The 27,476-nt window shown below is 28.4% G+C and overlaps 2 protein-coding genes across 3 annotated transcripts in view; one reads left to right on the plus strand and one right to left on the minus strand.

Moving 5' to 3' along the window:
• Positions 1-27,476, minus strand: part of LOC119601660 (F-box/LRR-repeat protein 7) — an 84,768-nt gene that overhangs the window by 21,345 nt on the left and 35,947 nt on the right. The window lies entirely within an intron of this gene.
• LOC119601659 (glutamic acid-rich protein-like) lies at positions 4,375-7,419 on the plus strand. Its single transcript, XM_037952749.1, has one exon. The coding sequence runs from the start codon at positions 4,375-4,377 to the stop codon at positions 7,417-7,419; it is 3,045 nt and encodes a 1,014-aa protein (XP_037808677.1).

The following is a 27,476-nucleotide window of genomic DNA, read 5'->3' on the forward strand; positions in this document are numbered from 1 at the left end:
ACCACCTTAAACATTAAAGTTACAAAATGAAACAAGAGCCTTATGACACAACAAAACCCTCTTCAAAAGATTTAAAGCTTCTTTTTTTTTTCTCTCTCTTATTTAGTTGCTTTTGTTGTGATGGAAAATAAACTTGTTGTTGGCAAAATAAGAAGAAAAAAATGGTAGAAATACCTATCGAAAAATTGGCTATGGAAAATAAAATGATATAAAAAATTTAGAGCTACCAACATCAGTAACAGTATCAGAGTATCAACATCATCAATGTGGTCAGAAAGAGAGATAGATGTGTGTTGAGATGTAATACTACAGTGTGATAAAGAAATTTTCAAACCTATATTTAGTTGTTTGAAGGTAAAAATTTTGCATTTTAGGAAATTTTTCTAAAATTTGTTTCTATGTCTGGACTATAGATTAGTGTATATAGTCGTGACTATAGATCAGGCTGTAGGTCAATCTATAATCTTGACTATAGATCAGGATATATGTTGGTCAGTCTATAAACTTTACTATAGATAAGTCTATACTCTTGACTATAGATCAATCTATAGTATTGTCTGTAGATCAGTCAATATTCTTGACTATTACTTCCAGTGTATAGTTTTGAATAATACTATCAGTGTACAGTTTTGACTAGATCAGTCTATTGCCTTGACTATAGATCAATGTATCAGTCTTAGACTTGGCTATTAAACAGTCTTAGACTTGGCTATTAATCAGTCTATAGACTTGTCTATAGATCAGTGCATGGTCATGCCTAAAGATCAGTCTAAGACTTGACTAAAGACTATAGATCAGTGTATGGCCTAGACTATAAATCAGCCATAGTCTTGACTATAGATCAGTCATAGTTTAAACTATAGATCAGTCTATAGTTTAGACTATAGATAAGTCTATATTCAAGACTATAGTTCAGTTCAGTCTATCTATAGTCTATATCTATAGTTTATGGACTATAGATCAATCTATATTCTTTATCATCACTCTATAGTCTTATATTTTGATCAGTCATTAGTCTTGAGTTCAGTTCCGTATAAAGTCTTGATCAATCTATATTCTTGACTATAGATCAGTCTATGATCTTAACTATAGATCAGTCTATAGTCTTGAAAATCGTTTGCATTATTAACAGCCGCACTGTTCTTTCAAATATGCATACATACATATGCTTACATATGTATGTATTTACAGGATCAATGATAAAAAACTACATAAAAAATATCTTTGCAAGAATTTCCATAGCTTTGGGGAAATTTTTCGTAAGAGGCCAACGTAGTAAGCGAGCAATTTACTATAAATGTGTGTGTTTGTGTGGAACATTGCAATATACACCATAATTCCTCTATCGATCGAAACGACCATCGACAATACAACAAACAACATCTTCGTCATCATCATCTTTGATATTTAGTATATTTTGTTGTTGGCCAACAAACAGCACATTACTGTTTAAAGATTTTGTTAGTAAAGTTTTGTACTACACCAGCAGCAACAAAAATCTATATAAATGTATGTTCAAGCTGATGATGCAGATGAGGATGATGATGATGGTGGTGGTTGTATATGGAACTCATTTGCGTATCAGCGTAGAAATTTACATACTGGCCGGCCGGTCGGTCTGTTGGTTGTATGGGGACGTTTTGGAGTAAATGTATTATTTTTGCTGTAAGTTGCTCATCATAATCACAGTCATAAAATATGTTGTTATTGTGGTTGTTCTTGTTGTTGTTGTTGGTGATGCTTCAGCAAAGTCATACTCTAAGCTTATCAGCATCGCCAACAATAAATGCAACCCAAACAAATGAAACCAAACCACCAGCCCAGTCAGCCAAGCAACCCGATTGGGTCTGTGTGAGAATACAGCCATGCATCATTTATGCTTAAATGTTTAAATGTATGGACATGTGTAAGCAATGCCGGAAAGCCGTTGCCAATGCAGTAAAGACGCCTATTTGTGGCATTTAATGCCTCTGGAGTTTAATACACTAAACAGAAGACGATGATGGTGGTGGTGGTGGTGGCGATGACTATGAAGATGATGGTCATGATGATGGAGAGCAAAACAGTTGAACAAAAAAAATTTATATAAATATGCAACAAAATTTAATAAGCGTGTTATACTATAAACTATATAGAGGAGGGGAATATTTATAACAATATTAAAATAAATTTTACCAAATTATGCTCTATGTCAAATATGTCAAGGAATAAAATAGATTTTGAAATTTCAAAAATTTTCCATAGAAAAAGAGATTTCTGAAAAATTTTATAAACATTTAAAAATTTAGAGCTACTAACATCAGAAATGGCATCATGGTATCATATAATCAAATTATCGGAAAAGATCAGTCTATAATCTTGAATATAGATCAATCTATAATATTGACTATAGATAAGTCTATAGAATTGACTATAGATAAGTCTAGAGTCTTGAATATAGACAAGTCAATTGTCTTGACTATTGTCTTGACTATAGACAAGTCTATTGTCTTGACTATAGACAAGTCTATAGTCTTGACTATAGATCAGTCTATAGTATTGACTATAGATAAGTCTATAGCCTTGACTATAGATAAGTCTATAGTCTTGACTATAGACAAATCTATTGTGTTGACTATAGACAAGTCTTGACTATATATAGTCTTGACTATAGATCAGTCTATAGTCTTGAACAGTCTATAGTTTTGACTATTTATCAGTCTATAGTATTGACTTCATATCAATCTATAGTCTTGACTGTTGATCAGTGCATAGTCTAGAATATAGATCAGTCTATAGACTCGAATATAGATCAGTCTATATTCTTGATTATAGATCAGTCTATAGTCTGATTATAGATCAGTATGTAGTCTTGATTATAGATCATTCTGTAGTCTTGACTACAGATCAGTCTTTTGTCTAGACTATATATCAGTCTTGACCATAGAGTAAATGTCTTGAGTATTGTTCAGTCTATAGTTTTGACTATAGATAGGTCTATAGTCATGACTATAGATCAGCGTATTGCCTTGACTATATCATAGAGTAGTCTATAGACTTGACTATGGATCAGTCTATAGTCTTGACTATAGATCAGTCTATATTCTTGACTATAGATCAGTCTATAGTCTTGACTATAGATCAGTCTATAATCTTGACTATAGATAAGTCAATATTCTTGATTATGGATCAATCTATAGTCTTGAATATAGATCAGTCTATAGTCTTGACTATAGATCAGTCTATAGTCTTGACTATAGATCAGTCTATAATCTTGACTATGGATAAGTCAATATTCTTGATTATAGATAAGTATATATTCTTGATTATAGATCAGTCTATAGTATTGATTATAGATCAGTTTATAGTCTTGACTATAGATCAGTCTATAGTCTTGACTATAGATCAGTCTATAGTCTTGACTATAGATCAGTCTATAGTCTCGACTATAGATCAGTCTATAGTCTTGACTATAGATCAGTCTATAATCTTGACTATAGATCAGTCTATAATATTGACTATTGATAAGTCAATATTCTTGATTATAGATCAGTTTATAGTCTTGACTATAGATCAGTCTATAGTCTCAACTATAGATCAGCCTATATTCTAGATTATAAATCAGTCTATAGTATTGATTTTAGATCAGTCTATAGTCTTGATTATAGATCAATCTATAGTATTGACTATAGATCAGTCTATAGTCTTGACTATAGATCAGTCTATAGTCTTGACTATAGATCAGTCAATAGTATTGACTAGAGATCAGTCTGACTTCTTATCTATTGAATTGTCTTTATTTTAATTTCCAAATTAATATATTTCGATCCCTGAAATTCAGTACAATCCTATGAGCAGGTGGTTTTTTAATTATTTTATTTTAAATTTATTTCAAACTAATTTTTACGATTTTCTTTCATACTTCAGAAATACTCAAAACAGGTGGTTGAAATTAAAATATTATAAATTCAATTTTATTTTGTGATAGTTTTTCCTAAATCAAACAAAATTCGAAAGATTAGAAATTTATTCTAAATTGTTATTTAAAACAAAACGTTAAATATCATGGCGAATATAAAGAGCATAAATTCAATGAGCGATCAACTTTCTAACGAAGAGCCTAAATCAATTACCAAAAGTAAATTGTCCGAATTGAAAACAATTCTCAAACAACTAAGGCAAACTTTTAGAAACCAGCAAAAATGGCTAAAATTTTGTAAACAAAAAATTTTCAGATTCAAAAGAAAATTAAAAATTAATTTAAAAAATCAACGAAAATTAGAGAAGAAAATAACGAAATTGAAAAATAATTTACAAAAAATTAAAAAAACACTTAGAGAAAAAAGACGTAGAAAACGTTTGAAACAAAAAGCTCATTTAAAGCGTTTAAAAGAAATGGCGGCTGAGCGGAAATCTTTACGCAAAAGGTATTTAAGAGAACTTAAGGTGCAAAGAGCGATAAAGTATAGAGCTAAAAAGAAAGCAAAGAAAGAACCTTTGATTATAAAGAAATTAAGAATGAAAATAGAGGAAAAGCAGAAGGAACTGGAGAATTTAGAAGAGCAGGAGATTTTTATGAGAAGACAAATCAAATATTTTAAAGAAAATATGCAGGCTTTAGACTTACGGAGTTTAAAGAAAGAAATAAGAAAAATTAAAAGAAAATGGTTGATTTTGAAGAGATTGCAATCTAGCGAAATTAAGGAAACAAATGGAATTATAAATTATCAAGATAAATATAGAAATAAAATGATGAGATATAGGAAAAGAAAACCAAGAATTAAAACTTTAAAGAGTAATAGAGCGCCCTCTCAGCAAAGTATTAAAGAGTCTAGTTTAGAGCGCACAAAATTAGGACATAAAAAGAGAGAGTTAAAGAGTAAAGATTCTAAGAGAATGGTGTTAAAGAAAAGATCGATTAGCAAAATTAAGAAAATATCTAAAGATTTAAAAAGAACTGAATTGAGTTCAACACCCTCTGAAGTAACTAAAAGTGGCATAGGAGAGACATCAACTGATGATCTTAGAGAAAGAGGAATAAAACAGAAACAATTCAAGAGTAAAAAGCTTAAAGCTTTACAATTAACTAAAACATCTGCGAGCGAAATTGATGTTAAAGTTGAAGATGAGAGAGCAAGTATTTTACAAAACAAATTTGACATACCTAAGGACTACCGAACATCGGAAGTTTCGGAAATCGAAATGTATAAGAAAGCGGAGTTTGGCAAAAGAAAATCTTCTAAAGTTTATAAAAGAAGATCCAAATCAAGCAGCATATTTACAAAACCAGCTAAACAAACTAGTGAAAGTGCAATGGAAAATCTTATGGAGGGATTTAAAGAAATCACACATGCAAGGAAACCTATAGAACCCCAACCAATAGGTGATAAGAAAGAAGAGAGTGAAGATACGAAACGATCTTCAAGAGGTCTGACAAAACGTTCTCTTAAACGTAAGAGCAAACTTAAACGAAGTCACTCTTCATATGGAGATTATAAAACTCCTCCTACAACTACCACTACCACAACAGAAAGTAATGAAAGTGAGGTTCCAGGTCTGGAAGTTAAGAGATCCTTAAGCAAAAACAAAGCAAAACAAAAGAAAAACTCCAAAGCTAAAAGTTCAAAACATGCGTCTTCAGAAAGCGAAAATCTAAAAGAAAGTTTTGAGGCAGACATGATGGAACTTTCTGAACAATATCCCAAAAAGTTTAAAGAAAATGATGTGGTAAGAGTTAAACGTTTATCTTTGCGTTTAGATGAGCTGAGAAATAGATACAATCAACTTAAGCCTAGAAGAAAACTAAAGTGGCATTTTTATCGGAAACCAGTAGATGAAAGAACTTTACAATCAATATCTGTGCCCAAAGGTCTAAAAAGATTAATATTTAAGCCGAGAAATCTGCAAAGACAATCCGATGATTTAGAAACAGAACAAGAAGAGCAAGAACTAGACAAAGTTTCGGAAACATCTGCTATTAAGGAAGAAGTCGAGGCAATGTATGAACTTAAATCCCCAATTTCTTTATATAAAATTAAAGAAGATAAAATTGTGCCTATTGCACCGAGAATTAGAAAACTACCCTCGATGGAACAGGATAATACTACCCATACCTTAATAAAAACTGAGAAAGCTGTTAATAAAGAGAAACTAACGCGAAAAGCTGTTACTATAATGGAAAGTAAAGAGGAGCCGGAAGTGCCAAAAAAGGAAACAGAAGCAGCTGCAGATTTTGTAGGCGAGAAAGAACTGGAAACTCAAGTTTTATTCCCTGCTAAAGCTAAAGAAGACAAAACTAAACCCTCTCTAGACACTTCTCAAAGAAAGTCTACCAAAGCTAGAAAACCTTCTAACATATATGATGAACAGTTTTTTCAAAAACATGTTAAAGCTAAAAAGAAACCGAAAACCCAGAAGCGACAATCTGAAATTCCCAGAAAAACCTTTACACAAATCGAAAGTGATGAAGATCTAGAGGAACAAGAACAGGAACAAGAAATCCATGAAGAACAAAAACCTACCGCCGTAATTTCTTTATATAAACTGAAAGATAAACAAATTATACCTTATTTACCTCCTGCTAAGCCCTTTACACCAATACCACCACCGACACCACGCCCCAAACCCAAAAGAACCTCTTCCGTTTATGATGAGAAATTTTTCCAAAATTTGGTTAGAACTCAAAGAGCCACCATCACTGAGAAGCTGCTAGTTCAAAGGAAAAAACAACAAGAGTTAGAAAAGGAAAAGGCCGAAAGAGAAGAAGAGGAAGCTAGAGAGTATTATAGAAAATCTCGGGCTAATCTTTATCGCAGACGTAGTACTAGTCTATCGGAAAGTACTAAAATGGATAATCTAATAAAAACCGCTATGAAAAGTAATTATAATCTGGCCGAAGTAATACCCACAAATGTACCCATAGTTGATGAAAATGTATTAAAAAATATTCATAAAAGTCATAAGATCGGTATCAAAGATATATTATCCTCAACCGATTCCGACTGGTCTTCACTACTGAAAGTCTCACAGGTTAATTTGAAAGTGGAGTCACCTTTAAATGTAGCACTTTTGCCCACAACTTCAGCTAATATATTGGAATCAGCGGAGAAAGTAAAACCTGAAACTGCAACTTCAATTGAAGAAGTTGAAATGGTTGCTGCTCCAAAATCTGTACAAGAAGTACAATTCGATACTTTATCATTTGATGAATTGGTAAATGTGGAAGATTTAATTAAAACTACTCTGGCCAGACAAGCCGCAGAAGATAGGAAACTTTTGGCAAAGCCTAAAAGAAAAAATAAATCTAAAAAGATAAAGGAGATAGTAGAACAGAAACCATCTTCTGCAGAAACTGAAGAATTAAGGATTGTATGCAGTAGTTGTGGCATGACTAGTTTGCAACCTGGTGGTCCTTGTTGTCCTTTAATATTAAAAAAATAAATGTTTTTTGTTGTTTTAAACGTACTATTTGTTATTTTTTTAAATTACACGTTTTATACCCTTTTTAATAGAAAAGATTTAATAACATCTTTATATAGAATTTCCGAAAATTTTCGATAAATTCTCTATTTTAAGAGAATTTTCGATAAATTCTCTTTTTTTTTAGAGAATTTTCGATAAATTCTCTATTTTTAGAGAATTTTCGATAAATTCTCTATTTTTAGAGAATATTCGATAAATTTTCTATTTTTAGAGAATTTTCGATAAATTCTCTTTTTTTTAGAGAATTTTCGATAAATTCTCTTTTTTAGAGAATTTTCGATAAATTCTCTTTTTTTTTGAGAATTTTTGATAAATTCTCTTTTTTTTAAAGAATTTTTGATAAATGCTCTTTTTTTTTTAGAGAATTTTCGATAAATGCTCTTTTTTAAAGAATTTTCAATAAATGCTCTTTTTTTAGAGAATTTTCGATAAATTCTCTATTTTTAGAGAATTTTCGATAAATTCTCTATTTTTAGAGAATTTTCAATAAATTCTCTGTTTTTTTAGAGAATTTTCGATAAATTCTCTGTTTTTTTTTAGAGAATTTTGTTAAATTTTCTGTTTTTTTAGAGAATTTTCGATAAATTCTCTGTTTTTTTTAGAGAATTTTCGATAAATTCTCTGTTTTTTAGAGAATTTTCGATAAATTCTCTTTTTTTTTTTTTAGAGAATTTTCGATAAATTCTCTTTCTCTTTAGACAATTTTCCATAAATTCTCTTTCTATTTAGAGAATTTTCCATAAATTCTCTTTCTCTTTAGAGAATTTTCGATAAATTCTCTTTCTTTTTAGAGAATTTTCGATAAACTGTTTTTTTAGAGAATTTTCGATAAATTCTCTGTTTTTTTAGAGAATTTTCGATAAATTCTCTGTTTTTTTAGAGAATTTTCGATAAATTCTCTTTCTCTTTAGAGAATTTTCCATAAATTCTCTTTCTCTTTCTCTTTAGAGAATTGTCCATAAATTCTCTTTCTCTTTAGAGAATTTTCGATAAATTCTCTTTTTTTTAGAGAATTTTCGATAAATTTCGATAAATTCTTTTTGTCTTTAGAGAATTTTCCATAAATTCTCTTTCCCCTTAGAGAAGTTTCCATAAATTCTCTTTCTCTTTAGAGAATTTTCGATAAATTCTCTTTCTCTTTAGAGAATTTTCTATAAATTCTCTTTCTTTTTAGAGAATTTTCGATAAATTCTCTTTTTTTAGAGAATTTTCGATAAATTTTCTTTTTTTAGAGAATTTTCGATAAATTCTCTTTTTTAGAGAATTTTCTATAAATTCTACTTTTTTAGAGAATTTTCGATTCCCTTTGTTAAAGAAAATTTTAATAAATTCTCTTTTTTTTTAGAGAATTTTCGATAAATTCTCTATGTTTTTAGAGAATTTTCGATATATTCTCTTTTTTTGAGAATTTTTGATAAATTCTCTTTTTTAAGAATTTTCGATAAATACTCTTTTTTTTAAGAATTTTCGATAAATTCTCTTTTTAGAGAATTTTCGATAAATTCTTTTTTTAGAGAATTTTCGATAAATTCTTTTTTTTAGAGAATTTTCGATAATTTCTCTTTTTTTTAGATAATTCTCTTTTTTTAAGAGAATTTATCGAAAATTTTCGATAAGATTTTAAAAATTTTAGAAAATATAAATTAAAAAAAATCTAAAAAATTTAACTAATTATTTTAGAAAATTTTTTATAATTTTTGAAAATATCACTACTTACATCATTTATTTATCAAACTATTTTCCATAATTAATGACAAAAATATCAATTTTGAAAAAAGTCTTATTAATTTCACTTAAATTTTCCGTTATTTGGTTTGATGTCGGTTTTAATTTCATGTTTTCTTTTATTCTTAACAAGTATTTACCACCATAATCCTCTATTACAAACTAAAATTTCACAAACAAAAGAAAATGATTAATTTTCCCCAAAAAATATTTCAAACAAATAAACTCAATTAAATGAAAAATTAGGCTTTTATTTTTTCACCGCATGCTAAACATAAGAATAATCAAATCTCCAAAACAAAAACAACCAACTAAGAACGGAAGAATGTTGAAAATCTAGTTCTTTTAACATTGAACCCCTTTTCTTTAGCGTTTTTCTTCACACCAATTATGATTAGAGTGTATCTTTTTCATTCAGCCATTCAAAATTATTTCAATTTCATTCATTTTATTGAATTAGTAAAAGAATTTATTCGAAAATTATGTTAATTATTGTTAGGTGGTTGTGTGTGTGTTTTTTTTTCTTTTTATAAAAAGTGAGATGTGACTGACACCTTGTGTGGTTTTTAGAAAAAATTATTTAAAATTTTTAAATTCTTTTGTTTTTTTTTTGTTGTTGTAAAATGATTTGTTATTTTTAGTCTTCCATAAATTTTAAAAATGACAAAAGAAATGTATTTAAAACTCTACCAACGCGCAGTTACTTTCTGAAGTTGTTTTTTGGGAATCTTAATTTGAAGAATTTGGGTCCGTCTTTGTCTATTTTGTGGTAATTTGTTTTAAATATAAAACAAACGTTTTATTTTTATTGCTTTCAAATGCATTGTTTCCGTATTGGAAATTTGTTTTTTTTTTGGAATAATTTTAAAACCATTGGACTGGCAGCAAATGGGGTGTGAAGTGATTATGGGTTTTTTTTCTAATTCAATTAAAAAGTCGGAAGACGTTGTTGAGTTTTTGATATGAAAGTGACATTTTTGAAAATAAAAGTTGATATAAATAAATTCAAATTGATTTTTAAAAATATTTTATATGTATAAACAAAATTATTCGTAAATACTTTTTATAGCAAATTTTTGATAAATTATCTTTTTTATAGAAAATTTTCGATAAATTTTCTCTTTTTATAGAAAATGTTTGATAAATTTTTATGGAAAATTTTCGATAAATTTCTCCTTTTAGAGAAAATTTTTGATAATTTTTTTTACTTAAAGAAAATGTTCGATAAATTTTCTCTTTTTATAGAAAATTTCCATAAATTTTCTCTTTTTATAGAGAATTTTCGATAAATTTTCTCTTTTTATAGAGAATTTTCGATAAAATTTCTCTTTTTATAGAAAATTTTCGATAAAATTTCTCTTTTTAAAGAAAATTTTCGATAAAATTTCTCTTTTTACAGAAAATTTTCGATAAAATTTCTCTTTTTATAGAAAATTTTCGATAAAAATTCTCTTTTTATAGAAAATTTTCGATAAAAATTCTCTTTTATAGAAAATTTTCGATAAAATTTCTCTTTTTATAGAAAATTTTCGATAAAATTTCTCTTTTTATAGAAAATTTTTGATAAAATTTCTCTTTTTATAGAAAATTTTTGATAAAATTTCTCTTTTTATAGAAAATTTTCTAAAATTTCTCTTTTTATAGAAAATTTTCGATAAAATTTCACTTTTTATAGAAAATTTTCGATAAAATTTCACTTTTTATAGAAAATTTTCGATAAAATTTCACTTTTTATAGAAAATTTTCGATAAAATTTCTCTTTTAATAGAAAATTTTCGATAAAATTTCTCTTTTAATAGAAAATTTTCGATAAAATTTCTCTTTTAATAGAAAATTTTCGATAAAAATGTATCTTTTTATAGAAAATTTTCGATAAAAATGTATCTTTTTATAGAAAATTTTCGATAAAAATTTATCTTTTTATAGAAAATTTTCGATAAAAATTTATCTTTTTATAGAAAATTTTCGATAAAAATTTATCTTTTTATAGAAAATTTTCGATAAAAATTTATCTTTTTATAGAAAATTTTCGATAAAATTGATCTTTTTATAGAAAATTATGGGTAAATTTTATCTTAGAAAATTTTGGATAAAATTTATCTTTTCATAGAAAATTTTGGATAAAATTTATCTTTTAATAGAAAATTTTGGATAAAATTTATCTTTTAATAGAAAATTTGCGATCAAATTTCTCTTTTTATATAAAATTTTCGATAAACTTTCACTTTTTATAAAAAATTTTTGATAAACTTTCACTTTTTATAAAAAATTTTCGATAAACTTTCACTTTTTATAAAAAATTTACGACAATTTTTTTTCTTTTTATAGAAAATTTACGATTAATTTTCTCTTTTTATAGAAAATTTTTGATAAAATTTCTCTTTTTAAAGAAAATTTTCGATAAAATTTATCTTTTTAAAGAAAATTTTCGATAAAATTTCTCTTTTTACAGAAAATCTTCGATAAAATTTCTCTTTTTACAGAAAATTTTCGATTAATTTTCTCTTTTTATAGAAAATGTTCGATAAATTTCTCTTTTTATAATGAAGATTTCTCATAAATTTTCTCTTTTTATAAAAAATTTTCAATAAAAATTCTTTTTTTTTATAGAAAATTTACGATAAATTTTCTTTTTTATAGAAAAGTCTCGATAAATTTTCTCTTTTTATAGAAATATTTTAATAAATTTCTCTTTTTATAGAAAATTTTCGATGAATTTTCTCTTTTTTAAGAAAATTTTCGATACATTTTTTTTTTTATAGAAAATTTACGATAAATTTTCTCTTTTTATAGAAATATTTCGATAAATTTTCTCTTTTTATAGAAATATTTTAATAAATTTCTCTTTTTATAGAAAATTTTCGATAAATTTTCTCTTTTTGTAAAAAATTTACGATAAATTTTCTTTTTTATAGAAAAGTTTCGATACATTTTCTGTTTTTAAAGAAGATTTCCGATTAATTTTCTATTTTTATAAAAAATATTCGATAAAAATTCTTTTTTTATAGAAAATTTACGATAAATTTTGTCTTTTTATAGAAAATTTACAATAAATTTTCCACTTTTTTAGAAAATATTTGATAAGTTTTCTCTTTTTATGCAAAATTTTCAATAAATTTTCTCTTTTCACAGAAAATTTTCGATTAATTTTCTCTTTTTATAGAAAATGTTCGATAAATTTCTCTTTTTACAGAAAATTTTCAATAAATTTCCTTTTTTATAAAAAAATTTGTAATAGATTTTCTCTTTTCATATAAAAATGTCAATAAATGTTCTTTTTTTAATGAAAATTTTTGATAATTTTTTTAAATTTTTTGAAAAATTTTCAATTTTTGAAAACATTATAGACCATTATCCATACATACAAAAATTTTAAATTAGTTCCCCCCGATGATCTCATTTTATTTCCGAACTCCCTCGTTATGCTTTTTGTATCCCAAGCTAACCTTTTTTTATAACAAAAATCCGTTAATATTATTAATTTTTATTACATTTTAAGTAATTTTTCATAAAAATCTTTAGGTTTTTTAAGTGGGTGTGTGGTTTGTTTTTGGGTATTACTAACATTTTTATCTTTTCAAATTGTTGTTGAAGATTTTTCATAAAGACATTTTTGATATTGTCTCCAGATTAAGTTGTTATTTTCTACAATATATTTGACGCTCCCACACTTGAGTAGCTTCTTATTGTAATTGAATTGAATGTTGGTGCTGCTGCGGTGGTGTTTGGTTGCTGCTTTTTTGTTTCTTTTTTTTAATAATAATTTTGTGGTTCAATGTTTTCTAAGAATTTATTGATAATCTTTGGTTTTTTTCTAGACTTGCCACATGATATATTTACATACATACATAATACTCATACACATTTTGATATAAACAAATTTTAATGTGTGTTTGTGTAATACAAGATCCATGTTTAATTTGAAAGTAACCCAATTCTTTGAAGCATGTGCTGCTTTAAATACAGGTTCATGTTGAGTTTTCAAAATTAATTTTTATTTTATCAGCCAATTCATAAAAAAGAGACTTTTGACATTTCGTTACTTTTTTTCTTTTCTCCTTTTTTTATTACTACTTTTTACGGGGTTTTCTTCTTCTTATGAAGCTGGATTATTGAAAGATAAACTTGAAAATCATTATTTTCATCTCTCTAATGAAATGTTTATACATGGGAGTACTCATACACACTAGTTGTTTGATTGAGGGGGGTATGTAGAGTTATGGTATGCAAAAATGTTTAAATATGGTTAAAGATCAGAGATCTAAAGGAGTGTTACAATGAAATGGAAGAAACAACTTTTAAGAAATTTAGAAAAAAGGGAAAATTATCGAAAATTGTGTATGAAAATGAGGTTAATTGGAAAATTTTCCATGAAAGAGAGAACTGAACTAGAACTGAACTAGAACTGAACTAGAACTGAACTAGAACTGAACTAGAACTGAACTGAACTAGAACTGAACTAGAACTGAACTAGAACTGAACTAGAACTGAACTAGAACTGAACTAGAACTGAACTAGAACTGAACTAGAACTGAACTAGAACTGAACTAGAACTGAACTAGAACTGAACTAGAACTGAACTAGAACTGAACTAGAACTGAACTAGAACTGAACTAGAACTGAACTAGAACTGAACTAGAACTGAACTAGAACTGAACTAGAACTGAACTAGAACTGAACTAGAACTGAACTAGAACTGAACTAGAACTGAACTAGAACTGAACTAGAACTGAACTAGAACTGAACTAGAACTGAACTAGAACTGAACTAGAACTGAACTAGAACTGAACTAGAACTGAACTAGAACTGAACTAGAACTGAACTAGAACTGAACTAGAACTGAACTAGAACTGAACTAGAACTGAACTAGAACTGAACTAGAACTGAACTAGAACTGAACTAGAACTGAACTAGAACTGAACTAGAACTGAACTAGAACTGAACTGAACTGAACTAGAACTGAACTAGAACTGAACTAGAACTGAACTAGAACTGAACTAGAACTGAACTAGAACTGAACTAGAACTGAACTAGAACTGAACTAGAACTGAACTAGAACTGAACTAGAACTGAACTAGAACTGAACTAGAACTGACTAGAACTGAACTAGAACTGAACTAGAACTGAACTAGAACTGAACTAGAACTGAACTAGAACTGACTAGAACTGAACTAGAACTGACTAGAACTGAACTAGAACTGAACTAAACTGAACTAGAACTGAACTAGAAACTGAACTAGAACTGAACTAGAACTGACTAGAACTGAACTAGAACTGAACTAGAACTGAACTAGAACTGAACTAGAACTGAACTAGAACTGAACAAGAACTGAACTAGAACTGAACTAGAACTGAACTAGAACTGAACTAGAACTGAACTGAACTGAACTAGACTGAACTAGAACTGAACTAGAACTGAACTAGAACTGAACTACTGAACTAGAACTGAACTAGAACTGAACTAGAACTGAACTAGAACTGAACTAGAACTGAACTAGAACTGAACTAGAACTGAACTAGAACTGAACTAGAACTGAACTAGAACTGAACTAGAACTGAACTAGAACTGAACTAGAACTGAACTAGAACTGAACTAGAACTGAACTAGAACTGAACTAGAACTGAACTAGAACTGAACAGAACTGAACTAGAACTGAACTAGAACTGAACTAGAACTGAACTAGAACTGAACTAGAACTGAACTAGAACTGAACTAGAACTGAACTAGAACTGACTGAACTAGAACTGAACTAGAACTGAACTAGAACTGAACTAGAACTGAACTGAACTAGAACTGAACTAGAACTGAACTAGAACTGAACTAGAACTGAACTAGTACTGAACTAGAACTGAACTAGAACTGAACTAGAACTGAACTAGAACTGAACTAGAACTGAACTAGAACTGAACTAGAACTGAACTAGAACTAGAACTGAACTAGAACTGAACTAGAACTGAAATAGAACTGAACTAGAACTGAACTAGAACTGAACTAGAACTGAACTAGAACTGAACTAGAACTGAACTAGTTAGTTAGTTAGTGAACTAGAACTGAACTAGAACTGAACTAGAACTGAACTAGAACTGAACTAGAACTGAACTAGTACTGAACTAGAACTGAACTAGAACTGAACTAGAACTGAACTAGAACTGAACTAGAACTGAACTAGAACTGAACTAGAACTGAACTAGAACTGAACTAGAACTGAACTAGAACTGAACTAGAACTGAACTAGAACTGAACTAGAACTGAACTAGAACTGAACTAGAACTGAACTAGAACTGAACTAGAACTGAACTAGAACTGAACTAGAACTGAACTAGAACTGAACTAGAACTGAACTAGAACTGAACTAGAACTGAACTAGAACTGAACTAGAACTGAACTAGAACTGAACTAGAACTGAACTAGAACTGAACTAGAACTGAACTAGAACTGAACTAGAACTGAACTAGAAACTGAACTAAACTGACTAACTGAACTAGAACTGAACTAGAACTGAACTAGAACTGAACTAGAACTGAACTAGAACTGAACTAGAACTGAACTAGAACTGAACTAGAACTGAACTAGAACTGAACTAGAACTGAACTAGAACTGAACTAGAACTGAACTAGAACTGAACTAGAACTGAACTAGAACTGAACTAGAACTGAACTAGAACTGACCTAGAACTGAACTAGAACTGAACTAAAACTGAACTAGAACTAAACTAGAACTGAAACTTTGGATAATGAAAAAACTAAAGACTTAAGACACATACCTAAGACACAAATAAGAAATATCAAGTGTAACGCTTAAGTCTTTCGAAAAATTTCTATAAAAATGAGAAGAGAGCAATTTTGAAACCCATAAATAAAAAAAACAATTTTCGAACATTTTCAATAAAAGTGAAATTTTCGAACATTTCTGTAAGAGAAATAATCTTTGTAAAATTTTCTATAAGAAAAATAATTTTTTCAATTTCTGTAACAGAAATAAATTTTCCAAAATTTTCAATAAAAAAGAGAAATTTTTTAAAAAGTGCTGTAAAGAGGAGAATGTTTTGTATTATATGAGACATTTTTCTCTTTTGGTTGAAAATTTTCGAAAAATTTGTATAAAAAGGAAAAATTTTGAAAACTTTTTTTTTAAATTTTTCTATAAAACGGTGAAAATTTCGAAAGTTTTCTATAAAAAGAGAAAATTTATAAAGTTTTCTGCAGAAAAGAGAAATTTGGTATAAAAAAGAGCGATTTTCAACTGGAAATATTGATTTGTCTCTGGCCTAGTCGTTTGACTAGTTTATTGACAAGAGTATGGCATAGTCCGTTGATTAGTTAATGGACTAGTCAACTGAACTTTTTCTTCTGTAGAAAAAGAACATATCAACATTTTTCGATAATTTTAAATTATAAGCAAAAACCATTTCATTCTTTAAAGTTCTGTTAAGTAGTCATCGTAAATATTTGAACGCTTTTTATTCCTCATACATATTTTTTGTCTTATTAATGGGCGAGGCTAAACAATCGCACCTTAGTTTTATTTAATACTTTGTATGTGTATTTGTTATTTGGAGTTTTTTTACCTTCCAAGTTTCAAGTATTTGTGTATTTTTAAGAAATCGAGGAAAAAAAAAATCAAGTGTCATTCATATTGTATCGACAAAAGAATAAATATTTTGTTAAACTGACTATACAGCTACACACAAACTTAGAAAAACATAAACTGAAAAATTGTGCTGACCGGGACGTGTTAAACTGAAGAAGGAAAGAAAAAAACTTGAAAAAAAGATACAAATTTTTGCTTAACACCATGCTTAAATAAACTAGAATAGTAGGGTGGTTGCTTTAAATATATTTAAAGGGGTGCTTTTTATATAAATTGTTATTGAATCATATCCATAAAACGATTTAGCTGTATTCAGCCCAACTTAATATTTATCAGATTTAAAATGCTATATCTATTATATTGTTTTACCTAGTATATTAACCTCCCTAATGTAATAGTATTTTATGTCAATAAGTAGTATTTTTTATTCTGTATTACTACTGCTGCTGCTGTCTGCAAAAATCCCTGAAAGAATGTGGTAATCAATTGTTCATTATAAGGCCGCAGATTACCTATACCGGTACATACAAGTACTTATAATTTTATTTCAATATGTTTATTTTATAAATTAAAGTAAACTTCTTTTTCTTCAAAAAGATTTTCAATTTCAAGAAATAGTTACAGTTACTATTCATTTTATTTGGTTTTAATCATTTTTAATATTATAAGTGCTATTGAAATTGTAACATTTTCTGTTGTTTTTAATTAATTAAATAAACATTACTGCGTAAGAAAAGAGTAATAATAATGTTGTTTCAAGTATGTAGCACAAATAAACTGTAATCTGGTATTAGATTACCTTAATGTCAATAAGTAGTATTTTTTATTCTGTATTACTACTGCTGCTGCTGTCTGCAAAAATCCCTGAAAGAATGTGGTAATCAATTGTTCATTATAAGGCCGCAGATTACCTATACCGGTACATACAAGTACTTATAATTTTATTTCAATATGTTTATTTTATAAATTAAAGTAAACTTCTTTTTCTTCAAAAAGATTTTCAATTTCAAGAAATAGTTACAGTTACTATTCATTTTATTTGGTTTTAATCATTTTTAATATTATAAGTGCTATTGAAATTGTAACATTTTCTGTTGTTTTTAATTAATTAAATAAACATTACTGCGTAAGAAAAGAGTAATAATAATGTTGTTTCAAGTATGTAGCACAAATAAACTGTAATCTGGTATTAGATTACCTTAGGGTTATAGAAAAAAATCGGATCATTTACAATTGCTTATGTTTAGAAGAAAATCTACATGTGTTTTGTGGTTAAATGAATTAAGTGTTAAAAAGTTTTTTATTTCCACTTTTTCATTTTACACTATATTAATTATTCTTTGGTGCAGAAGAAACCAGGAGAATGGGTATTTTATTTCATAAGGAATTCATCAAACAGTTATTAAAACTTTCTATTTAAGTTCTAGTTATGTTCTAGTTCAGTTCTAGTTCAGTTCTAGTTCAGTTCTAGTTCAGTTCTAGTTCAGTTCTAGTTCAGTTCTAGTTCAGTTCTAGTTCAGTTCTAATTCAGTTCTCTAATTCAGTTCTAGTTCAGTTCTAGTTCAGTTCTAGTTCAGTTCTAGTTCAGTTCTCTAATTCAGTTCTAGTTCAGTTCTAGTTCGGTTCTACTTCAGTTCTACTTCAGTTCAGTTCTAGTTCAGTTCTAGTTCAGTTCTAGTTCAGTTCTAGTTCAGTTCTAGTTCAGTTCTAGTTCAGTTCTAGTTCAGTTCTAGTTCAGTTCTAGTTCAGTTCTGGTTCAGTTCTAGTTCAGTTCTAGTTCAGTTCTAGTTCAGTTCTAGTTCAGTTCTAGTTCAGTTCTAGTTCAATTCTAGTTCAATTCTAGTTCAGTTCTAGTTCAGTTCTATTCAGTTCTAGTTCAGTTCTATTCAGTTCTCTAATTCAGTTTCTAGTTCAGTTCTAGTTCAGTTCTAGTTCAGTTCTAGTTCAGTTTCTAATCAGTTCTAGTTCAGTTCTAATTCAGTTCTCTAATTCAGTTCTAGTTCGGTTCTACTTCAGTTTAGTTCTAGTTCAGTTCTAGTTCAGTTCTAGTTCAGTTCTAGTTCAGTTCTAGTTCAGTCTAGTTCAGTTCTAGTTCAGTTCTAGTTCAGTTCTAGTTCAGTTCTAGTTCAGTTCTAGTTCAGTTCTAGTTCAGTTCTAGTTCAGTTCTAGTTCAGTTCTAGTTCAGTTCTAGTTCAGTTCTAGTTCAGTTCTAGTTCAGTTCTAGTTCAGTTTCTAGTTCAGTTCTAGTTCAGTTCTAGTTCAGTTCTAGTTCAGTTCTAGTTCAGTTCTAGTTCAGTTCTAGTTCAGTGTCTAGTTCAGTTCTAGTTCAGTTCTAGTTCAGTTCTAGTTCAGTTCTAGTTCAGTTCTAGTTCAGTTCTAGTTCAGTTCTAGTTCAGTTCTAGTTCAGTTCTAGTTCAGTTCTAGTTCAGTTCTAGTGTCAGTTTAGTTCAGTTTCTAGTTCAGTTCTAGTTCAGTTCTAGTTCAGTTCTAGTTCAGTTCTAGTTCAGTTCTAGTTCAGTTCTAGTTCAGTTCTAGTTCAGTTCTAGTTCAGTTCTAGTTCAGTTCTAGTTCAGTTCTAGTTCAGTTTCTAGTTCAGTTCTAGTTCAGTTCTAGTTCAGTTCTAGTTCATTTCTAGTTCAGTTCTAGTTTCTAGTTCAGTTCTAGTTCTAGTTCAGTTCTAGTTCAGTTCTAGTTCAGTTCTAGTTCAGTTCTAGTTCATTCTAGTTCAGTTCTAGTTCAGTTCTAGTTCAGTTCTAGTTCAGTTTCTAGTTCAGTTCTAGTTCAGTTCTAGTTCTCTAGTTCAGTTCTTCTAGTTCAGTTCTAGTTCAGTTCTAGTTCAGTTCTAGTTCAGTTCGAGTTCAGTTCTAGTTCGTTCTAGTTCAGTTCTAGTTCAGTTCTAGTTCAGTTCTAGTTCAGTTCTAGTTCAGTTCTAGTTCAGTTCTAGTTCAGTTCTAGTTCAGTTCTAGTTCAGTTCTAGTTCAGTTCTAGTTCAGTTCTAGTTCAGGTTCTAGTTCAGTTCTAGTTCAGTTTCTAGTTCAGTTCTAGTTCAGTTCTAGTTCAGTTCTAGTCAGTTCTAGTTCAGTTCTAGTTCAGTTCAGTTCTGGTTCAGTTCTAGTTCTAGTTCAGTTCTAGTTCAGTTCTAGTTCAGTTCTAGTTCAGTTCTAGTTCAATTCTAGTTCAATTCTAGTTCAGTTCTAGTTCAGGTTCTAGTTCAGTTCTAGTTCAGTTCTAGTTCAGTTCTAGTTCAGTTCTAGTTCAGTTCTAGTTCAGTTCTAGTTCAGTTCTAGTTCAGTTCTAGTTCAGTTTTTAGATATTGTTGTCAGGTTTGTGATTAATGTTGAAAGTTTGAAAAGCATTCAGAATGTTTCAAACTTATTTAAATAGTTTAGTTCTGTTTACTACAGCCAACTGTTTGGCCCGTATTTAACCATATAGCCTCAAAATATTGGTGAATCATGCGGACGTTCCTTAAAGTAAACATCCATATAAACAACCACTTATTTAAACGTAATTTTGATGTTGACTTTGTAACTTGCTACAATGTTTATAATTACTTTAATTAGTTTGTTTAAACATTAGCAAATTTGTCAAAAAACCCAATTAAGTTTCACAAGCCAAGTCATACAAAAACTATTTATAAATTGTTTTAATTACTTTCCCAAAAAAAAAAACTAAAACAATTTTAGATAAAACCTTTAAAACAACATGATTTATTTGTATGACCCTTAAAACGTTCATGCATTTCTATAAAATGCTTAAAGCTTTTAAAGTGCTCGAAATTCTTATGACAAAAGCCACCATAAAAAAAAACGTACAAATAAAATAAAAACAAAATTAAAGTAATGCATATATATATAAAAATGTTATGTGTTGTTAAAACGTTTTATGTTTAAAACTTTATCTGTTTTACTTTTGTCGTTTTTCTCGTGTATAAACATTGCTATGCTGTTTATAGAAATTCACTGTTTTTTCATTGACTTTTATTTTGTGGTGTCTTTAACACACAGTTGCGCAAAAACATTTGTCATTTTGAGCACTTTGCATTCCTTTAGGACTTTTCGGCGTTAAAGTTGCTTGTATATTGACATTTTATTCCCGGTTTAGTTGTGTTACCTGTCTTCATTTTATTCAGCCACCATGAAGTATTTTTATTGATTTTGTTGTCGTTGTTGTTGGGATTTGTGTGTTATGTAAAAAAAATCTTATTTAAATGGAAACTAACATAAAGAAATGTTTTCAAATTTTTGTTTAAAAATGCTGTTCTTTAAATATTTTAACTAAAAGCTTAAATTTTATTTGATATATTATACTTAATGGTTTGTTTTTGAATAGACTTTAAATGAAATGAGTTCGAAACATTTGATTGCTCTTTTTATATGTATGTTTAGCTTTTACTTAGTTGTAGAAAATAAAAGACTTAAGTAACAAACTTTAATGAACTAAATAAACTTGCAGTTATATTTCCTAAACTACAACTGGATTAGAACTGAACTAGAACTGAACTAGAACTGAACTAGAACTGAACTAGAACTGAACTAGAACTGAACTAGAACTGAACTAGAACTGAACTAGAACTGAACTAGAACTAGAACTGAAATGAACTAGAACTGAACTAGAACTGAACTAGAACTGAACTAGAACTGAACTAGAACTGAACTAGAACTGAACTAGAACTGAACTAGAACTGAATAGAACTGAACTAGAACTGAACTAGAACTGAACTAGAACTGAACTAAACTGAACTAGAACTGAACTAGAACTGAACTAGACTGAACTAGAACTGAACTAGAACTGGAACTAGAACTGAACTAGAACTGAACTAGAACTGAACTAGAACTGAACTTAGAACTGAACTAGAACTAGAACGGAACTAGAACTGAACTAGAACTGAACTAGAATGAACTAGAACGAACTAGAACTAGAACTAACTAGAACTGAACTAGAACTGAACTAGAACTGAACTAGAACTGAACTAGTAACTGTAACTAGAACTGAACTAGAACTGAACTAGAACTGAACTAGAACTGAACTAGAACTGAACTAGAACTGACTAAACTGAACTAGAACTACTAGAACTGAACTACGAACTGAACTAGAACTGAACTAGAACTGAACTAGAACTGAACCTAGACTGAACTAGAACTGAACTAGAACTGAACTAGAACTGAACTAGAACTGAACTAGAACTGAACTAGAACTGAACTAGAACTGAACTAGAACTGACTAGAACTGAACTAGAACTGAACTAGAACTGAACTAGAACTGAACTAGAACTGAACTAGACTTGAACTAGAACTGAACTAGAACTGAACTAGAACTGAACTAGAACTGAACTAGAACTGAACTAGAACTGAACTAGAACTGAACTAGAACTGAACTAGAACTGAACTAGAACTGAACTAGAACTGAAACTAGAACTGAACTAGAACTAGAACTGAACTAGAACTGAACTAGAACTAGAACTGAACTAGAACTGAACTAGAACTGAACTAGAACTGAACTAGAACTGAACTAGAACTGAACTAGAACTGAACTAGAACTGAACTAGAACTGAACTAGAACTGAACTAGAACTGAACTAGAACTGAACTAGAACTGAACGAGAACTGAACTAGAACTGCACTAGTACTGAACTAGAACTGAGCTATTTCATAGATACTTTATTTAAAAAGACTTAAAAAATTAATTCCACGAGTATTTTTTTTTTCTTTTAAAATTTAGGATATACAAAAACTAAAGACTTAAGACACATACCTAAAACACATATGCATATGAAATATCAAGTTTAACGCTTAACTCTTTCGTTTGACAAAATACATTATTTATGCAAACACCCACCATTTGAATATATTAAAACTATTTGTAACGGTTTTAATTTATTACAAAAATATGCATATTTTTTAAGATTTACTCAACAATTTTGTAATACATCATATATGTTCCAATAAAAGTCAAACTTTTGAAAGTTTAATATTAAGTTCCAAATATCAATATGTCTTTTAAGGAAAACGAATGATATTCTAATTTTATGGGTTTAAAAAAGTTGCCTAATTTATATTATTTTAAATAGTTTATTAATAGATTTACTTTATCACTTTTATACTTTCCTTTCAAAATTAAGTTCAATCTGTTATATTCTCATAAATGTTAATTAGTATTTAATAAATTAATACACTTGTGTTTATGGACATAATCCTCCTTAGATTAATAAGCTACAAATTTTATTAATTCCACTTTAAATAACATTTTTCTTATTCAGGCATTTGTCTGTGTGACTGTTAATAATGCTAATAAATTATTATGATTTCAAAAACATATAAATATTAAAAAAAACCTAGAAACTAGGAAAAGATAGAAAAAAAATTAAAAACAAACATGAAAAAAATTAATTAAAATTAAACCAAAATTAGAATCAATAAATACTTATGTAGTAGATAAAAAATAGTTTACATTAAAATCAAATAACTCTCACACTTATTAATGGTAAAATAACAAATTTGGTTTCTAGAGCTTTTGTTTAAACTGGAGATTGGTTGATGAAATTTTGAAAACCTTGTTGTGTTTCTACAGCCATAAATAGCAAGAGGCTTAGAAGAAAAAACTATTAACATTTTTTTAAGTATTATATAAGTTGGGAAAGAAAAACAAAAACGTAACAATCATAAATCATTTGAAAGCAAATGATTTGTTTTTAATACTCGTTATAGCAATGTATGTGTGTGTTTGTGAATATTTGTTTTAAAATAATATTTAAAACACATAAAATTATGAATGTGCAAATTTTGTCTATTTTTATTAATTTATTAGATTTTATGTACACATGTATTGGATTGGATTTTAAGAAAAAAAAAAAAAAAAAAAGAAAACATACTGAAATTGTGTTGAACTATAGGAATAGGTAGAATTTTATAAACCCTTCAGCTTTTTTATATTCTTTACTTTCATGAGAAGGCTATATATTAGTTTGTCATTCCGTTTGTTATTTCCACAATATAGTTTTCCGACCATATAAAGAATATATATATAAAGTATATTCTGGATTCTTAGCGGAGTCGATAAAGCTATGTCCGTCTGTGTTCAACAATTCTGCCGGATATGCTTTCGAGAAGTTTTCTATTTGTAATCAGGAAAATCCGTCCATAAATAACGGATAAGCACAAATCCGTTACAATATATGAACTAACTAACTAACTAACTAACTAACTAACTAACTAACTAACTAACTAACTAACTACTAACTAACTAACTAACTACTAACTAACTAACTAACTACTAACTAACTAACTAACTAACTACTAACTAACTAACTAACTACTAACTAACTAACTAACTAACTAACTAACTAACTAACTAACTAACTAACTAACTAACTAACTAACTAACTAACTAACTAACTAACTAACTAACTAACTAACTAACTAACTACTAACTAACTAACTAACTAACTAACTAACTAACTAACTAACTAACTAACTAACTAACTAACTAACTAACTAACTAACTAACTAACTAACTACTAACTACTAACTAACTAACTAACTAACTAACTAACTAACTAACTAACTAACTAACTAACTAACTAACTAACTAACTAACTAACTAACTAACTAACTAACTAACTAACTAACTAACTAACTAACTAACTAACTAACTAACTAACTAACTAACTAACTACTAACTAACTACTAACTAACTAACTAACTAACTAACTAACTACTAACTAACTAACTAACTAACTAACTAACTAACTACTAACTAACTAACTAACTAACTAACTAACTAACTAACTAACTAACTAACTAACTAACTAACTAACTAACTAACTAACTAACTACTAACTAACTAACTAACTAACTAACTAACTAACTAACTAACTAACTAACTAACTAACTAACTAACTAACTAACTAACTAACTAACTAACTACTAACTAACTAACTAACTAACTAACTAACTAACTAACTAACTAACTAACTAACTAACTAACTAACTAACTAACTAACTAACTAACTAACTAACTAACTAACTAACTAACTAACTAACTAACTAACTAACTAACTAACTAACTAACTAACTAACTAACTAACTAACTAACTAACTAACTAACTAACTAACTAACTAACTAACTAACTAACTAACTAACTAACTAACTAACTAACTAACTAACTAACTACTAACTAACTAACTAACTAACTAACTAACTACTACTAACTAACTACTAACTAACTAACTAACTACTAACTAACTACTAACTAACTACTAACTAACTAACTAACTAACTAACTAACTACTAACTAACTAACTAACTAACTAACTAACTAACTAACTACTAACTAACTAACTAACTAACTAACTAACTAACTAACTAACTAACTAACTAACTAACTAACTAACTAACTAACTAACTAACTAACTAACTAACTAACTAACTAACTAACTAACTAACTAACTACTAACTAACTAACTAACTACTAACTAACTAACTAACTAACTAACTAACTAACTACTAACTAACTAACTACTAACTAACTAACTAACTAACTAACTAACTAACTAACTAACTAACTAACTAACTAACTAACTAACTAACTAACTAACTAACTAACTAACTAACTAACTAACTAACTAACTAACTAACTAACTAACTAACTAACTAACTAACTAACTACTAACTAACTAACTAACTAACTAACTAACTACTAACTAACTAACTAACTAACTAACTAACTAACTAACTAACTAACTAACTAACTAACTAACTAACTAACTAACTAACTAACTAACTAACTAACTAACTAACTAACTAACTACTAACTAACTAACTACTACTAACTAACTAACTAACTAACTAACTAACTAACTAACTAACTAACTAACTAACTAACTAACTAACTAACTAACTAACTAACTAACTAACTACTAACTAACTAACTAACTAACTAACTAACTAACTACTAACTAACTACTAACTAACTAAACTAACTACTAACTAACTAACTAACTACTAACTAACTAACTAACTAACTAACTAACTAACTAACTAACTAACTAACTAACTAACTAACTACTAACTAACTAACTAACTAACTAACTAACTAACTAACTACTAACTAACTAACTAACTACTAACTAACTAACTAACTACTAACTAACTAACACTACTAACTAACTACTAACTAACTAACTAGTCATAGTCTAGTCATAGTCTAGTCATAGTCTAGTCATAGTCTAGTCATAGTCTAGTCATAGTCTAGTCATAGCCTAGTCATAGTCTAGTCATAGTCTAGTCATAGTCTAGTCATAGTCTAGTCATAGTCTAGTCATAGTCTAGTCATAGTCTAGTCATAGTCTAGTCATAGTCTAGTCATAGTCAGTCATAGTCTAGTCATAGTCTAGTCATAGTCTAGTCATAGTCTAGTCATAGTCTAGTCATAGTCTAGTCATAGTCTAGTCATAGTCTAGTCATAGTCTAGTCATAGTCTAGTCATAGTCTAGTCATAGTCTAGTCATAGTCTAGTCATAGTCTAGTCATAGTCTAGTCATAGTCTAGTCATAGTCTAGTCATAGTCTAGTCATAGTCTAGTCGTAGTCTAGTCAGTAAGTCTAGTCGTAGTCTAGTCATAGTCTAGTCATAGTCTAGTCATAGTCTAGTCATAGTCTAGTCATAGTCTAGTCATAGTCTAGTCATAGTCTAGTCATAGTCTAGTCATAGTCTAGTCATAGTCTAGTCATAGTCTAGTCATAGTCTAGTCATAGTCTAGTCATAGTCTAGTCATAGTCTAGTCATAGTCTAGTCATAGTCTAGTCATAGTCTAGTCATAGTCTAGTCATAGTCTAGTCATAGTCTAGTCATAGTCTAGTCATAGTCTAGTCATAGTCTAGTCATAGTCTAGTCATAGTCTAGTCATAGTCTAGTCATAGTCTAGTCATAGTCTAGTCATAGTCTAGTCATAGTCTAGTCATAGTCTAGTCATAGTCTAGTCATAGTCTAGTCATAGTCTAGTCATAGTCTAGTCATAGTCTAGTCATAGTCTAGTCATAGTCCTCCCACAAAGCCGAACAATTTTAAACACTTTAGCTTCAGCTATGTAAAATATTAATTGTCTTTTTAAAGTATAGCTCATGCAAAAGTGTCATCTTACCACCTTCAATTTTACTTTTCTTGTTTTTTTTACAAATGTTTCTTATTTCATTCAAATTGAAATGCCAATTTGTATGGCGTAAGCTGTTTCTTTATAAGGAAAAAAAGAAAAATATTGGTTTTTGTATTTGTTTCTATGATTTGTTACTATTTTAAATCTACAGGTTTTAGACATTGTCTGAAAGTATTGAGTCTCTATTGTAATGCAAATGTTTTAGGCAACAAATGTAGCGAAGTACATATGTATGTATGTATATATTGCTAATATTTAAATCAAAAATATTTTTTTAGGTGAAAATAACAAACTTAGCAATAAATAATAAAAATATAGATAACAAAACCAAGTTAGATATTGACTTAAGCAGATAATTGGAATATGGCACAAAAAAATATAGATTGATTTGACTTACAGTTTTTTCATTGCTATTATTGATGACGAATGGTATCGAGACTTAACTTCAGAAGTTTAATCTGCTATATTGTTTTAAAATAAAATTTTTAATTATTTTAGCAAATTTAATTAAATTCTAAATTGAATTAAAATTAACCTTTTCCTAACA

The sequence above is a fragment of the Lucilia sericata genome, unplaced genomic scaffold (genome assembly GCF_015586225.1).
Source record: "Lucilia sericata isolate MDLA Ls3-8-SP2 unplaced genomic scaffold, ASM1558622v1 Contig000184F_arrow, whole genome shotgun sequence".
NCBI classification, from domain to species: domain Eukaryota; kingdom Metazoa; phylum Arthropoda; class Insecta; order Diptera; family Calliphoridae; genus Lucilia; species Lucilia sericata.

Coding starts and splice junctions, on each gene's coding strand:
- LOC119601659 (XM_037952749.1), top strand. CDS start 4,375: ATGGCGGCTGAGCGGAAATCTTTACGCAAAAGGTATTTAAGAGAACTT.